The sequence below is a fragment of the Apteryx rowi genome, unplaced genomic scaffold (assembly GCF_003343035.1).
Source record: "Apteryx rowi isolate R43461 unplaced genomic scaffold, aptRow1 scaffold_442, whole genome shotgun sequence".
NCBI lineage: Eukaryota > Metazoa > Chordata > Aves > Apterygiformes > Apterygidae > Apteryx > Apteryx rowi.
Window position 1 is genome coordinate 360,985 of NW_020450697.1, and position 17,314 is coordinate 378,298.

The 17,314-nt window shown below is 43.8% G+C and overlaps 1 protein-coding gene across 7 annotated transcripts in view; it reads right to left on the reverse strand.

The window, feature by feature from the left end:
* The window catches only part of TCF4 (transcription factor 4), a 212,870-nt gene that overhangs the window by 20,396 nt on the left and 175,160 nt on the right, over window positions 1-17,314 (reverse strand). For 4 of the 7 annotated variants that reach the window (XM_026076922.1, XM_026076924.1, XM_026076920.1 and 1 more), the window contains 4 exons: window positions 15,588-15,720; window positions 6,000-6,067; window positions 4,571-4,649; window positions 1,793-1,869 (listed from right to left, as the gene is read on the reverse strand). In XM_026076922.1, the coding sequence (XP_025932707.1) occupies window positions 1,793-1,869; window positions 4,571-4,649; window positions 6,000-6,067; window positions 15,588-15,720 (357 nt within the window). The remainder of the gene's footprint in view (window positions 1-1,792; window positions 1,870-4,570; window positions 4,650-5,999; window positions 6,068-15,587; window positions 15,721-17,314) is intronic. The other 3 variants (XM_026076921.1, XM_026076919.1, XM_026076923.1) reach the window with 2 other exon arrangements.

A 17,314-nucleotide genomic window follows, 5' to 3' on the forward strand; every position in this document is an offset into this window, starting at 1 on the left:
TCATCAGTCTCTGACCGGGATTTTCCTCCCCCCGTCTAATTGCACACAAAGAGAAAAAGAGAAACTACCAGCTTGTAGGGTCCATCTCCACCCTTTGATTTCTCTCGTCCCTACAGGTATGCATCCTCAAGCCACTTTCGACGTATCATCGGTAAAAGCAGCAATAAATACGCTTCCTTAACTCAACAACCCGGGGCCCGCAGGGAACGTGGAAGCAGCTAGAGAGCGGAGAGGTCCTGGCCCGGCGGTGGCCGCCTTCTCCCAAGCCTCCCCCTCTGCTCCGGTGCAAATCGCTCAGCACCAAAGCCCAAATAAACCTTCTGCCACTCCCCGCAGGGCAAAAGGCTGCTATCCGGCTCCTTCTCAAATTAGCCTAAAAGCCCATCCGTATATATATATATACATATATATATAGCCCTGGTGATGACTTTGAAGAAACCTGATCGCTGCTCTGCTGAGTTACTTCCTTCCAATATCGCGTCTCTGCTAAGCCCCAAAAGCCCAGAGTCATGGTGTTGGCGAGGCGAAGAAGAGGAGAGGCAGCGGGCTGAGAAGAAATCGTGATTTCTACCCAGGCCTTCACACCGCCTTTCGCGCAAGGAGCCCAAAGCACTTTACACGAGCAAGGATGGGTGCCTGCGTCTTACGGGCGCAGGAGATTATCGGCTGAAGGAGCCGCGGCCTCGGCAGGAAGGATGGGGCAGAGCATGTCCCCGCGTGCCCCACCGCTGCCCTTGGCCCTCTCACCCCGAACCTGACCGTTTGGCTCCTCCGCGGCACACGGAAGGGGAAAGGGAAACAGGGCCGCCCCGAACCACCGGGAGCTTCAGCTGCAGAAACTCATGGGGCTCTTCAGCACATCTCTTAGCAAAACCACTCCAAAACCACTCTCCAAAAGCAACATAACGAAAAAAATCCCCCAAACCCTCCACCAGGCAGGTAACCTAGAAAATACCACAGTCAATCCTTGTTGGGGCAGAAAGACTGGTCCATACTAAGTCCTCACTCGGGCAAAATCCTAATCCAGCAGGATTTCTGCATCACTTGCTAGCAGGGGGGTCAAATGCTGTGCTCTCAGGAACTACCTGCTTGCTTGCTTTTTCAATATTAAGAAACTTTTAGACCTCAGCACTCTTTACTTTACACCCAACAAAACGCCAGGTGTTTTACACCAATTATTGAAAACTCCCAGACTCGCAAGCGAGACACGCAACAAACTGAGAGGACTGAGACGGCAGATACCGGATCCTTTAAAATCCCGCCTGTTTGTCCCAGCGAGCTAGACCTAAGGTGCTTTCGGCCGGCTTCAACTCTTACTGCATCCTTCCATTAAAAAAGATAACAAATCGTATTGACATCCTTTTAATCCTCCCTGTCATGCGAGCATTTATTCCTCGCTCAGCCCCTGACAATGCGCCCGGCAAGTTTACCCCGTCGCGCTTTCACACATGCCAGAGACGACTCCAAATCGTCGCTGACACGACACGTCTCTCCGGCGCTCGCTCGCCGAGCAAACGGAGCTGACTGACAAGGCGCCCGCGCCACCCTGCCCAGCGGCTGCCGGGGCTTCCTGCTCAGCCTCGCCCTCCCGTACGCTCCATCTGCCCGCCTGCTCTCCGTGCCCTCCTCCCGCATCCGCTCTTCCCCCTCTGCGCTAGAGCGCGGGGCGCCCGCGGTACCCGACCGAGGGCAGGGCAAGCAAAACGAAAACCTGTGTGAGAAGAATGGATGAGAAATGGAAAGAACAGCAAGTAAAACACTGAGGCAGAGGAGGTCACTAATCAAAACATACCAAAGAGTGTAAGGGACCTTCATAATTGGGAGATGATGACGCTTGACCTCCATTTCTAGACCAAACAGCTGTGCCTGCTAATAGTAAAATTGGAATTACCATTAGAACTATGCAAACAAAAATGTCTTTCAAACTTTTTGGACAGTTTTGTAGACATGTAAATGCCGTATTCCAGATAGACTATAGAGCAGACATATGGAGAACTTCCAAAATACACACGGATGAAAAAAAAAGGGATTTTTGTAGCAAAGCACGTAGATGCAGGCCACAAAGTTCCCCCAGGCTGCTGCTCGGCATAGAGGATTTCATTGATTCAGCAGCTGTACCTGCGAGAGGCTCCAGCAGAAGGAAATGTCTCCCTGGCAAAGAGAAGGAGTGCTTTCCAGCAGTGCCGAGAGGGGACCGCCGGGCTGCTACGCCGCTCCGGCACATACTAGCCCATTATCCTCACTTGGCTTCAAGACATATTCAGTGCCACTGATCACGTCATTCAGTCACCAAATTTACAAAAATCTTAAAAAAAGAAATAAGTAGAAACACCGCACACAACATTCAGTTACACCCTGATAAGGTTTGCACTCTCTTAGGGGAGGTTATTTTGTTTGGCCCGTTCAGAATTCAAAGGGTCTAGCAGAAAAAATTCTGGTTTATATCCACTGCTCCAAATCTCTCTCTGCTGCGGGAATAAAAGGTCTCTTGGTCTTCAGCAATATTTTCTAAAGAAAAAATTTGCCCTCGTGAAAGAGGCAAGGCAAATATGGGGAAAGACGTCTTTTCAAGTATTTTCCCAACAGCTCTTATTTATAGCACAATGATGAGACAATTTATAGTGTTCTTTTTTTAAAATAAATGATCTTCTGGATGATCTTATAAAACAAGGTTAAGAATTTGGGAGGGAAATATTAGGATCTTAATGTCTGAATTGAGTGGCATTTGCTTGGACTGAGATAGGCCAGGGTGGAACTCATGGCAGTCTTTTTTAGGCTCTCTGTATGATTTTTTTCTCTCGTGAAAGTCAAAATTATGTTAATGCTAATTAAAACTTAAATCTTCTCCTTTCTGGTCCCCATGGACTTTTTATTTGAGATTTTGTGACAGCACTGAATGGAGCAATGAACAGCAATCTTTACTTTGGAAATAATTTTTAACTAGCCCTTGACGTCCTTGAGGGAAAAATGCCTTGCATGCTAAACACTTTTAGTTCTTCTCTAAACGGATGTATATTCCTTATTTTTATTTGACACTTGGCTCTTTCTATTTATCCAGCAAAACTTGTAGAAAGTAATGCAGCCCAAATTACTTAGCGCAGTATTTTCCTCCTCAGCTTGGATCCTTTTATTGGAAACCACGGCAAGGCATCGCTAAGAGAGCTGCAGCTCGCGGTGCCAGGGCACTGCTTAAGCTCAGGGATTGAGTTCAGACAAAATGTACGGGCAGAATGTCATTTTCTGCAGCGTGGGAATCCCTCCCTCCGTGGCACCTGCTCCGGGTCCCCTGCTAGCTACGGCTTTGGAGGAGGTGGAGATGCTTGTTGAATTAATTTAAGCACAACCGTTACATGCTCCTTCACGGCAAGGTGACCGTGTGGGACCTAAGTGTGGTGGCCCTCCCTCCTGGACCTCTTCCCACGGAGGCTGGGCAACCTTCTAGCTCTCATTTCTCCTTCCAGATCGCTTTCATATGTTGTCAGCTAGCACAAGCTTCACTCCCACCAATCCTTCCAAAAAGATCTCATCGCTTGAAGACTATTATTAGGTTTATGCCTCTGAGGTGGTGATACCATTTTAAAAGTTGAGGAGCACCAGAGCTCTCTCCACCTCGGTCGTACTGCTCGCCTCTCTTGGGAAACGAGATGGGGGTCCTGCCTCTTCCATGAATTAATGGCATTGCCCTACAGGAACACAACCTCAGCTGCCTTTTGAGATTTCCAAGTGAGCTTAATGTGATCCAGGGGCTCTTGGGCAAAGAGGAGGAGACCACAGGATGTTTGGTTAGCTCACGAAGTAGACCTAGCCTTAAAGAGGGAAGAGGAAGCGGACAGGCTGTATCCAAGAAGTCAACGCATGTCGCGTGGGTCGGTTATGCCGGGAGGAGAAGCTTAACACTCTAGCTGGAAAAATCTCAGTATGTTCAGAAAAACTTTCAAAATACTCGATGCTCATGAGAACTACCCTGGGCCTCTGGATCTTTTCAGTTCAGGTTTTTATTAGTACGACTGGGTTTAGTTAAAATATGCAATTATTTTAGAGAAAGTATGTGATAAATTAATTAGATTCACGGGGTCTCGGTTCGTCCAGAGACACATACATTTTTTTGGATCCAATTCTAACAGGCCCTGCGAGAGAACGGGGGAAGCGTCCGAGGACTGCCGTAAAAGTGCTCGGCGATGACGCTCACCTGGAGGCACGGCCTCGGAGCGGGGACGCGGCGGCAGTGGCTCCCGCGCACCCGGCCGCCCCGCGGGGCCCAGCCGCAAGATCCCGAGGGCGCTGCGGGAAGCCGCAGCGAGGACGCATAAAAACACCGCTTTCCAGCGGTAACTGCATCCACCTGAGGGGTGTAACAACCTTCTCTCTGCGTTGGCCAAAAACACAGCTTTTAGAAAATCTCTCTGCAAGAACAATCAGCCACCTGCGGGTGTTTTACAGCAATAAGGAAATAGCCTGATGCTACTGGCTGGATGTTCATCTCACACCCAGTACCGTAGGAGTTCATTTAAGCATCTCCTACCAAAAATACGTTGAAATGTTCAGTAAAATAGAATTGTAACAACAATACCTGAGAGAGAAGGGGGAGAACCAACAGGAGTTGAAGGATTTGATGAAAAGCTGTTGTTGGTGTGATCTGGAGAATAGATCTTTAAAAGACGATAAAGAATTAATCTAAAGCCATCACAAACTGATGCAGAAAGAAATATGGAATTCTTATGCATTCAGTTCATTTAAATGAAAGCAGGACAGGTTAAAAAGCCTCTTATTTAAATATTAATATTTTTATAAAGACAACACGGTATTAGATGTAGGAAGCTAGACAACAGAATCCTTTTAACTGAGACATCTCGATGGAAACGGACACTAGGCAATTAAGCGATGATTTCGGGCTGGCACACGGATATGCTACTGTACGTAGACACATTTGTATTTCATGGACCGCTTTACAGATGAGTGTCATCGAACAAAGCCTTAGAGCGCTTCTCAAAATTGCTTTTTTTTTTTTTTTGGTTGGTTGGTTGTTTGTTTACGCTGAGATCCCCTAACGGCCAAAACAAAGCAAAGGGAAGGGAGACGGCCGCCCTGGCACAGCGGGCGGCTGGCGGCAGCGCGCACCGCGGATCTGCCCACTCGTCGGGTGCACAAGCCCGGCTGTGCCACGCGGGCGGGCGATGGGCGGCCGGCCGTGCAGCGCCGGTGCCTCCGCCGCGAGCCCGCCGGCCAGGCCGTCTGTCAGGGCACCACTCAAAAGTGGATTCTGTACTGTATCAGGTATTTCAGGCAAACTGGAGTCTTAACTTTTTTTTTGTCTTTTTCAATGAAGCATCGGAAGAATATGCAAAAAAAAAATTGACTCTCATGAGAACTCAATGGAACCCACTCTGCCCAGAAAATAACTATAGTGGTCCTTATTAAAAGCCAGGCGATGCCAGCAATCACCGCAGCGAGAGCTGGGATGCGCAGGACTCCCCTCCGCCGGGGGCTGCGTCCCGCTTTCCCGTGTACGGTAAGAGATGGTAACCACTGGCTTTTTAACAGCAACCACAGCAACTGAAGAGGTGGAAACTACCATGAAAAATACAGCATCTGGAGGCAAAGGAAACTCAAAACGAATCCTGCTTGCAGATCGCTCGGTAGTACAAAAATAATCCTGCTGTTGATTTTTTATTTTTTTTTTCAAACCTCCCTCATCTTAGTAGATGAAGCGTGTGAGAGACTGAAAGACATGGCTCATTGTCACTCAGTGAACGTGAACAGCCTAAGATTTCCAGTCTTTTCCTTTCTATTCTGCCACAAAATTAAGTCTAAAACTTTTTAAGCACCATTTTGCACTGATCGTTAAATATTTCAATTGGCAGTAACTCAAAACGGATGACCTCTGAGATCAGATCTCTCCTGTTTGCTGTTCATCTTCTTAAATTCCAGGCGTCCAATTCTGATTAAAGTTCACACTTTGAAAATGGTAAACGTGTATTCCAAAGTAAATATTTCCTTACAGAGGCAAGTGCTTTCCCCAGCGCATCACCAGTCTGCGAGCTGCCTGCTGCCCCACTTCCTCTGTTTGCTGAAAAACAAAAGACTGAATGTAAAAACAGACAGAAAGACAACACAGATTTCTATTCCTGGTCCACTTACTCATAATTTAATTGCATTTTAATGCTAATTACATCAAATTAATCGTTAATTACCATTAATTTGTTTGCCAAGGTAGATATCAAACATATTCATGTTCCATTTTTGCAGATAAAATACAAACTTGACATCCTGCTTTTTAAAAATATATTGCATATTTGATAGTACTTGGCCATATGGCTTTATTTTTTCTAAATGAAAGGTTGCTAATAGTAGAAGATGCTCAAAGGTATGAAAAATATGCAAGTTCATAACTAGACAAGCCTGCTGTAATCTGAAGCCTGGTGTGCAGAAATGGTTGCCTTCCCTCATGCCTGACCCATGCTCATATTCGGTGCCAATCAAAGGTTGCTGTGTTTGTATTTTAAGATATTCTAACTTAACTCTTCAACAAGAGCTTTCTCCTTCAAAAACTCGAAGGCACTTTTGTTACAAGGGCAACATTTCACATTTAATATGTCAAAAACTACTGGAGAGGAACATTATAAAGGTGGCAGAGATGAACCCTCTAGAGCTAGGAATGACAGAATTTGGTCTGCCTGCGGAGCTTGATTTCTCTTTCTTCTGTGTCTGTATTACGAGCTAGTTATTAACTACATGATCACTTACTATTTTTCCATGCAACCCTAGCCTCACTCACTGCAAAGCAAAGACAAAGGGCAATTAATAAGCAGCTACTCAGTATTTTGTTTTCTTCTCATTCACCCTGTGGCCCTAGTCCCTTCTGTACTTTTCAAAACGCGTTTTATAGACATTATCAATTTCCATATAGACTTTCCAAAGTGTTCCTTCTAACTGTATTTAAACATTTTATAAATATTTAATTTAATGATTTTTCACCATCTCAGATGATGGGATTGCACCTTTGATATGAGAAATTGAAGGAAAGAAAAATTAGGGTGAAACATTTCACCAATTTCTCACCCTCAAGTAATAGGATTGCAACTTTTCCATTCATACGAGAAACTGAAGGAAAGAAAAATTAGGGCGAAACATTCCACCAATTTCTCACCCTCAGATGATAGGATTGCAACTTCTCCATTCAGATGAGAAATTGAAGGAAAGAAAAATTAGGGCGAAACATTCCACCAATTTTATTTTTCCAGAATACTCAGCATCTATATATCCATTTATAAACTAAAAGCATAGCTTTGACTGACTGCTGTGAGTGATCAATACTTCTGCTTTGGTCCCGAAGGACCATAAGTCAGGCAACTAGAAAATGAGAAACAAACAGTAACCACCCAGGAAAGGTCTGGATTAATATCTTATCTGGTATCATACAGGAATGCCATGGCTAAAGCAGGAACAGGAATTTGCACCTAGGGTGGTTTCACCTGTTTTAATCACCGTTTCTCTCTCTCAAGCCCCTGCTCTGCTCCCTACGTGCTTTCCACGCGCTGCAGCATGGGCAAGAGGTCCTACACGCGCCCGACACCACCAGGGCAAACCCACCCTCCGCTCTGCTTACAGAATGACACGGAACAGGACTTTCCTTCTACTCCTCGTTTACAGCATGCATGGCATAAAATTTAAGAAAAGGAAAAACTTTACATTTAACTTGGCTACATAAAACTCTGACCTTTCAGTGTTTCTCCTACACCAGAATCCTTTATAAAGGCCTTTTCAAATTACTTTAATCCCAAACTTTTCGACAAAGTTCGTATAGTGTGGTTTGCTCATTGTCTTGCTTGCTCCTGTTTTTCATTTCCTTCAGTTATACTTTTACTATTACTATTGTACATTTGGAAAAAAGCTTATATGCCAATGATAATGTTTATTTGTTAGCTTAGTTTGAAATTAGGTCTTTGAGATATATCAAGTTTAGGATTTGCTAAACTGAGCCACTGTGGAAAACACAAAGTTATTACCCCCCCAACAGTAACCAAGAAATGCAAAGGCAAAGAAACAGAATATGCGGTGTCAGTTAGAGAGGCAACTTATCAGACTAATTTAATGTTGCAAATTCTAAGCTAAAGGTTTGCGACTTGAATAATATGAGGCAGACGTCCAGAAATTGAGTTACTCGGTTCTAAAGTGAACAGAGAATCTAAATGTAAATCATGGTTTGTTTGTTTTTTTTCCTTTTTCTAAGTGACTTTAACTACATTACTCTAAAATTAAGACCTGCATTTGTCTGTCTGAAGACTGGGAGATGAGCTCTACAAGTCCTGCGGGAGCAGAAAACACAGGCACTACAGAGCCATGCCGCATGTGCTGTTATAAGCCTCTGACAGCGCTTAGCTGGGCCATGTCTTAAGATTAGTTACTGCTAAGAACAAAGGAATTCTTCAGATACACTGAATATTAAACTTTTCATGAAAGACTTTGAAGACAAATTAATACAGTAGGCCTGGAAAGCATACAAAGAAGAGGCACGAGGACGGGCCGAAGTATGCGAAGTTTCCATTCGAGGAGAAGCTCTTCGCTGAGAAAGGGATGACGAGGAATACAGCGGAGAGGTTTATGGCAGTGTGAGTAACATGGGGACGTCAAGCTGTGCATGATTATTCATGCTGCTCGCCATATTCAAAGAAAAAAAGGCATTTTTTCCCTCGGTGTCCAGTCAAATGGGGAAACTTGCTGCTTTAAGGTATGTGGAGACCAAACATACAAACAGATCAAAAAAGAACTGGAGAAATTCATGGGGAAAAGTCCATCAGTGGCAATTAAACATCAGCATCCAGATGCAGCTTCAGCTCGGGATGGCTCTGAACTGCGACAGTCAGAGTCGGGAGGAAACGCCAGGGGACGGATGGCTGCGCACACGCTTTCCTCCTCGCTGCTCTGCAAACCTCCCGCTGACGGCAGAGCGCTGGCCCCCCGGAGCCACCACCATTTTTATCGTTATGTCGCGAGAGGCAGCAGAGAAAATGGACAAATGAGGGTAGCTAAGACACTTTCCACTTGAAAGACCAAGTCAAACACCCCCTGACGTAGATCTTTGAGACAGACTGCTAAAAGTGTTCATGTCTGGAGAATAACCAGGATACTTAAACATAGCTAACTTCTATGTATGTTTTCATTTCTTGCACCACTGATTGATCGTTTTATATGTAAACTGTAATGTAAAGGACATGACCGAAAACTGCAGGTGCCTAGGAAAACCCCATAATTGCAAGAGGAATAGAAAAATATGGGCTTAAGAAGAGACACAGCAAGGACTGCCTACTGCAGGAGCCCAAAGATTTTGGAAGCAACAGAACAAAACTAATTTGTTATCCTGAGACTACCTAAATAGAGAATGGACCTCAAATATAGGAAAAGATAATACACAATATCACTACAGAAAAAGGCACCATACCATGCTGTTTTACATAGGGAATGACTACGGAATATTATCAAGTGTTTCTATTTATATCTAACAGTTGTTGGTCCGTCATTTCACTAGTGACTTCAATGAAACACTATTTAAATACAACTAGTGATATACTGCAGGTCGAGCAGAGATAGGCTTAGTTCTGTAAAGCATCACTGGCATCCAGAATACCACCCAGAACGGAAGAAAATTGATACGAAAAACAAGAAAGTATATTTGGACTATGCTGTGAACTGAATCGTGAAGACAAATGTAGTTTCTCAAAGCACGTCCGTGCCGACTCGACTCGTAATGCACATGTCCCTCAACCTGTTCTGCGCAGGAGGCAGGGGACGCGCCCCACGTGAAGAAGGATTGCAGAACAGACCAGCTGGCATCAGATCTGTCATCCCGCACCAGAGAGGGATACGATGAAATCTGCGGACACTGCTCCTAACAGCAGCCCCATAAATCTTGCAGGCAGGGGCACTCGCAAGGTAAGCTGTGGCAGCGCGCGAAACCCCAGCTGAATGAGCTGTGAAATAGCTTGGAGGGTCAGCACGGTGAGGTCTCAGACAGTCTAAGACCTCTTCCCGTCGCTTCTGGATAAAGGTGATCCTCAGTTTTTTTCCACAAAAATTTCAAATGCAGACTAGATACTGATCTTAAATAAATAAAAGGCTTTTTTTTTCCCCCAACCAAAATGTGCTTTTCCACTTCATTTTAGGCTTTTGGAAGAAAACCAGAAGATGTGCCTGTCGAGTAAGATGGATGATCTTAGGCAAATATTTAGTGCAACTTAAATGTAGGAACAAAAAATATTTTAAAAGAGCAACTTTTAAAAGCTAATAGTAGAAAGTTTTTCCAGCCCATCAGAACTAGGGACCAAGATACGGAGCTGGAAGGACCTGCAGATGAGCAAGATGCAACATGAAAATTCAAGGATAAAAGGTCACAGAAGAAATGCTAAGCAGACCATTTTCATCCTTTTTCATCAGCCTTGTCCATGGGACAAGTGATTTTTTACAAGGGATTAGTCAGAAAAATTGTCTCCAGCTGAAGTGTCAATGTAAAGGCTTTAAAATATACAAATAAAAAGAAAAACCAAAAAAAGAGCCAAATGATACTTCTAAAAGTTCTCAAATACAAAACTGTCTAACTTCTAATTGCACTGTGAAACCTATTGCTTAGTCCAACCTAGTACTGAAGTAAAGAAGGTGGAAAATATGACACCAATACTGAAAACAAGCTCTATGAGTCCAAAGAGCCATGAAATTTGCTTTCTGGAGGGAAGTCACGTCTTGCAAATCTAAAGTCTTTCAAAAGGATGATGAGCACATTGATACAAGTGATCCAGTAAATATAATGTACTTGCACTCCCAGGAAGCTTGCAGCAAAATCCCCTCACAAAGGCTCTCAGATGCACTAAATTGTCTTCAGATAACAGGGAAGGGAAGATATTTCTACAGATTAAAAAATCATTAAGAGAGAGAAAAGGGTAGGAACTAACGGTTAGCTTTATAATGGAGGAATATCGCCAGCAAAACCCCAGTGCACAGATCTATACTGTTCAGCATACTCAGGTACGGCCTGAAAAAAGTGACGTATACTGAGGCTGTGATATTTGTTGAGGATAAAAATATATTCAGGATAACAAAATATAAAGTTACCCATGACGAGCAGCTCCTGCAACACTAACTTGCCGGGCAGTAAATGTCATACACAGAGCAGTGTTGACAAATACAGGGTAACAAACACGGACAAAACAAAGCCTTACGCTATAAATACGCATGGGTGGGCTCTCCGCTACCTAATAAGCACTCCAGAAAGAAATCCAGGGGCTACAGTGAATAATCCACTGAGAACATCAGCTTACTGTTAAGTAGCAGACCCCCCCCCCCACACACATGCTCCAAAATTAGTGTAAAAAGAAGAGACAAAACAAAACATTATGGCACTATATGCACTTATGGCACACCTATATTTTGAATACAGAGCAAAAATCTGGTAAGTCCTTCAAAAAAAGGGGCATCAAGGTCTACAGAATAGAAAAAGTGAAAAGAAGACAGAAAACCAGAGCCTTGGGATGGGCTCTGTCAGAGGAAGAACCAAATAAACAAGGGTTCTCCAGCTTGGGAAAGGGACAATGTCAGCGGGATACGATACAGGCTCCAAAATCACGATTAATGTGGAGGAGAGGCTATTTGCCGCTCATGACAGCACGAGACCGAGTGAGAACCACGTAAGATCCTGAGCAAGCAGATTCAACAAGAGGCAGAAGGAGGTTCCTTGGCACACGTGCCGAATTTAACTGCGCCAGGCAGGCGAGGAGCTCTCAGACATGACCAGGCAGCAGGTCCTGCACAAGAACAGGGCACACCAAGGAAGCTGGGAAGAGCTGGCTTCGGAGCAGAGACCAGCAGGCAATTCTTGGTGCACGGGGTCGTTGACTTGTGGGATGCCTCTCCAAGCAGTGCTGTGGATGCTGCAAGTTTATGCACTTCCAAGGAGGGACTGGATCAGCTCATGGAAAAGAATGAGTTCAAGGTTCTCAAATACCCAGAACTGCACCCAGCTCAGGCAGCTCCTGAGTGGGAAATGGCTAGGAAAATACCATATATGCTTGCCCCATTTTTATATTCCTTCCGAGGAAATCCTTACCGGCTGCTGAAGACAGGACCGTGGGGTAGACGAGCTTTTGGTCTTAACACGGACAGATGTTTTTAAGTTCTTTTGCAAAACATTCCGAACAACTTAGCGCAAGGAATGCTATGAAACCCAGTCAAATTTGGAAGGGGACAGTTTATCCAAAACATTTCCGGACTGGGCTTAACTGAGTGAAGTAGTCAAACCCAGGCTTCAAGAAAGGTTTCAATTAATTAATTAATGATGGACAAAGGTTCGAGGCAAGAACTAGGGAACACTCGGTGAAACTTGCAGGACAACAAATTAAAACAGATAAATAAAGTACATCTTCACACATCAGGTAGTGAGCTTGCAGCAACTGCTTGCAAACAGCAATTTGGAAGCAGGCAATAGCAGCAGGTCCAGAAAGGGATTAGACAAACTCAGGGAGAGCAGGTCCACAGACAGACACTTGAAGAAGTAGGCAGGAATGCACCCTCTAGCCTCACTAACACAAAAATTCTGGATGCTGGGGCAGTCCGAAGGGAGCACACGACAGAAATGGCCAGGATGACATTTTGACACTGTCAAAAGCAGAATGCTAAGCTAGACGGACCACTGATCTGATGCAGTAAGGCATTTCTTACATACTTATGGTAGCTCTTAATTTCCTCAAGTTGGTCTGAATACAGATATTATCTATATACTACAACTAACTACACACATATAAGCCTGAACAACGATTTCCAGGCTTTCAGAGGGCAGCTCTCCATTGACACAGTGCGTCAGCAAATTTTGGTGGGCCACAACAGAGAGAGCGAGCTTGGAAACAGGATTCCTCTGCTGTAAAACAGGATTTGAAAACGCATCACAGGAGCTGCTACTTCTACTTCTGAGCTACTCTCCCACTCACAAAACTATTAATGTGCTGAAGACATCATGAAAGACTGTAACCTTGTGATGGATCGATTCTAACTATGCTGAAGAGCATGTTTACTGTTACACTTAATCTCCTAAAACTTTCTCAGCATGTTTCTGTGAAGAGCAATTCTGCATTGGAAGGAAAACAGACAGAATGATAAAGTATGCTTTTTTCACATCCTACTGGTGGGATTCTGATTGTAAATCTTAGATTATTGAATAAACTTCCAGGAATCTGTGTCTCAACCAGTATAATTATATCTAGCAAAGTAGCTGCTGTAACTGATAGGTTGGAGCCATCTATTAGAGAATTCCAGACAGACTTTTTATAGTTTAAATTCTAGTACAAACTCATGCTGTTCTGATGGAATACTGCTTTCTAGAACAGCAGACTGGAAATTATGTTTCTATGTAAAGAATAGTGGAAAAACTTGCACCATCTTGGTATTCCATAGCTGGTGATCTTTCCAAATTATGAGGAACTGGCACTGCTGGATAAAAGTCATATTCTTCTTATGCTGTGTGACAGTTCACCACCCTAGTGTAACTGGAAGCTTAGCATTCTTGTAAAATGCACAGTGCAGTATTATGTGACTGCTGTAGTAATAAAATTACTGTAAAACTAGTGCCTCAAGGGGAAATGCACATAATGTTTCTCCTGGAAAAGCTGCATGTCACAACGCATCATGTCATACAAACAACATGTCATTAGAAGTGAAAGCAGCAAGCAGGATTAATACATGCATCGCATAGAGACGGTACAGTGTCTTTAGCATACACTGCATGAATCGACCTCAGTAACTGGCTGCTGAAACGCTACATGGCTTCAAACCTTTGAAATCACAAGGCCAACACTTAGAGTAAGACCAACCAAATCTGCACTGCCATTTAACGAATGCAACTCGGCTGCCGAAGTCCTGCCCACTGAGCTTCGCCCTCTCCTGCTGTTGCACTTACTCTCCTAGAGCTGGCGAGACATTTTGTGGACATCGGAGGGTATGTCTTGGGACACGCTTTGCTAGGCAGCCCCCCTGCTCCGTGGGGCCGGGGTATGCCGGTGCACTTCCCGGGGAGACATCTCCAGGCACCTAGCCTGGGACCTCACCAGAGCCTACATCTGCTCCCTCCTGGTCCACGCTGACTCTCCTTGCTCTGGAAATCAGGGCACAGGGGGAGAAGACAGTGTGTGCCCAGACTTCAAGGGAGGTTCATTGACTTAGGAGGAGATTAGGACTCGCATCTAGACCCAATAGATACTTTTGCAGGCTTCAGTTTAGACACAGGCCGATGGTACTTCTTGTTGAATATTTACAGCTGTGCAAAAAAATCTGCGCGTTTGTACTGTATTTCTTCTGATTTTTATTCACATATTGGAATTTTCAGCAGATGGATCCAGAAGAAAATCTGGATAATTTTTTTACATGGGAAATTTAGACATTTACTTTTATGGGTGGCTCATTCAGGCATAGGGTCAGGAGACTGGATTCTGACTCCTACCTGTTTACATCCCTCTGCAAAATTTTGCATCCCTAAATGTTATCTGTAAGGCTTCTACATAACTGTTGCAAAAAAATGGATACATTAAATTTGACTCTATTAGGCTCCTTTTGAGAGAGAGAGAGTGATTTTTGTATGTCACGCGCACAGGAAAAGTAATACATTGAAAAGGAAGAATTCTCAATGGAATGGCAAGATTGAGCACAGAAATACTATACTGTAATGGGATACGTTTTTCTCAGACAGTGATAAATTAAGAAGAGACTGTATTTAGTTTCTTCTTTGTTCAGAGACCTTGAAAAATATGATGCCCATGTGTTAATGTTTGAACCCACCCTCCATTCTTACTGCATTAGTCCTGCTCACAGTCATTCAATACAGAATCATGTGTGTAATCTGAAACATGTGTCAAATGATGTGTTCCCTATTTACCAATTATTTAATTAGCTTTATTTGTTCTTTGAGATACAGGCAAAGCAATATTTCTTTATTTCCTGTATTTAAGTATGAACCGGTATTTGCCAAATATTTAAGAAAGTATACAGATGTATGCTATTAATTTAGAGAGCGTGTTAGAACAATATCAGTAACGTTAAATAAAGAAGGCTCTCTCCTTGTTACAGAGACATGCTGCCATCACCGGTTTCCCCCACACGATGCGGAAACCAAGCTAAAAACTGAAGGGAATGGGTGTTGTGATACAGAAGTGAAGTATCACTTCACAAGGCACTGTAGGCGATTAAATCGCTAAAGACAATAAAATTAGACTTCAAAGCCAGCAGGATCAGGCACTTAGTCGGTGTAAAATATTCCACAAAAACTTTGAAACAAAGCACTTTACTGAGTTGAATATTATGTTTTTATATTAATTCTCAAAGAGAAAAAGCATTAAATGCGTAAGCAAGGGAGGCAAAGGTCAATTATAATGTGTTTATTTACATGAAGCTTTTCCTATCTTCCTAGATCTACTGAACCAAGAAGCTAGCCTTTCTCTGTACTTCCATACACTAGGAAATAACTCTCCACCTTGATTCCAGCTATCCGGTGTTAGCACTGCAAGGCGGTAAGGAGAGCAAGGGGGGGACCACTGGGAGCCGGGGCAAGCACTCACCCATTATACTGTCCGTGCCGTTGGCCGGCGGTGTGCAAGAGGACGCGCTGTAATGGTTCGTGCCACTGCGGTGGAAGGTGGACATCGGAGGAAGACTGGAATTGATGTCTGCTGAGGAGTGCGATGGGTAGCTCTGTGGCAAGAGGGATGAAAAAAAACGGACACATTTTAAATACCGAGAACACGCAAGACAGTAGGCTACTCGCATTGCTCCAGTCTCCAATACTGCAGTAATTCACCCAATGGAGAAAAGCAGAATGTGGTCACCAGACAGAGTGATGAGCACAGTTTTCTACTTGATTTTGACAGCTTCTAGAGGGGACACAATATACCTGTGTATTGAACACGTATAACATGTACTGAGCATGTCTAAACATCTACAGTGGAAAGTGCATAACTGATGGTGGTACTGCAGAAATTACGAGAAGAAATTAAGAAAAAAGTTTTGCGATGTATCAAGTAAACCTTTGTGGCAGGGACAGCTATTTGTTGGAGGAACAGTCTTCCAAGGGAAGTGGTAGGAACCCATCCTGCTTTTGACATTTAAAACAATACCTGACGAGGTACTACAGAGCGTGCTACAAGGAGACACTGGCACAGACGGGCACACTAGATCATCTATTGCGTCAATTTTTTTCTCCTGCTGAGACGTCTCTGTGCAACAGACAATCAAAAAAGGTGATGGATCAAGTTGTCTAAGCAAGTGCAAGACAAATGTCCAGATAACACATAGAAGACATTGGTAGCTATGTGGCTGGATCCACACAGACCTTCATCACTGTGACACAACATTGCTGTGGTCAAATTTTTGCTGAATTTACATTACTCTAAACCTGGCTTCCATTAGTGCAGTTTGTCACTGTTAAAGAGTCTTTTTTTTAATCAGTGTAAGACACTGTGTGCAGACAAGTGCTAGAACATGCCCAGCTTTTATCTCCATCGCAGCACTGTTCCCAAGGGGAAGAGGTCATGCAGAAGACCTCTAGGTTTTGGAGACTCTCATACAAGAGCTCCTTGGAAATAAAGGTAGCTGGATACCAATAACCGAACAGTATCTACCCCGGGATCAAGGCATTATAACGCTAGTGCAACATCATCTTTGTACCCTCTGTCTCCTTATGCGGTTCAAAGTAAGCTGGCTAAAAAGTGTCAATTCCTTCATTTCTACTATTTAATTATTTTTGCAGGATTTTTTTTAGTTCAGTACCAAATTACAGGATATTTGAAAGTTATATCAAAAAAAAGTAAACTTAAGCCAAACCCTACTTTTCTTACCCATGGAAAAACCGCCATCAACTCTGACTAAAGTCTGAATAAAGATTTTGGGCTTTGACTCATTTATAAACCACTCCAGGACTTCAACCCCAAATCCGATTGGCTGAAATCACACAGATGAACAGAATTTGTCGTATGATCGAGAAGCGAGAAAACAAACGATTGCTTCGGTCAACAGCCTAAAACCGAGCGATTCCACCTCCCCTGCTAAACTTCTGCTCCACGACACACACTGAAGCGGTGTTTTGTGATTTTTGCATTTCTCAGGGGAAGAAATCAAAACGTCATTGCCAAACATTTTAGACAAAGATCTGAGAGCTGTTCTTCGTATGCAAAGCATCTATTTAGAGAATCACTAGTATGCCTGAGAAAGTCAGAATAACAGACAACAGCTCTCCGCCTGCCCCGGCACCTCCATCTCCCCGGGACGTTGGGAACACGTGCCGGGACTG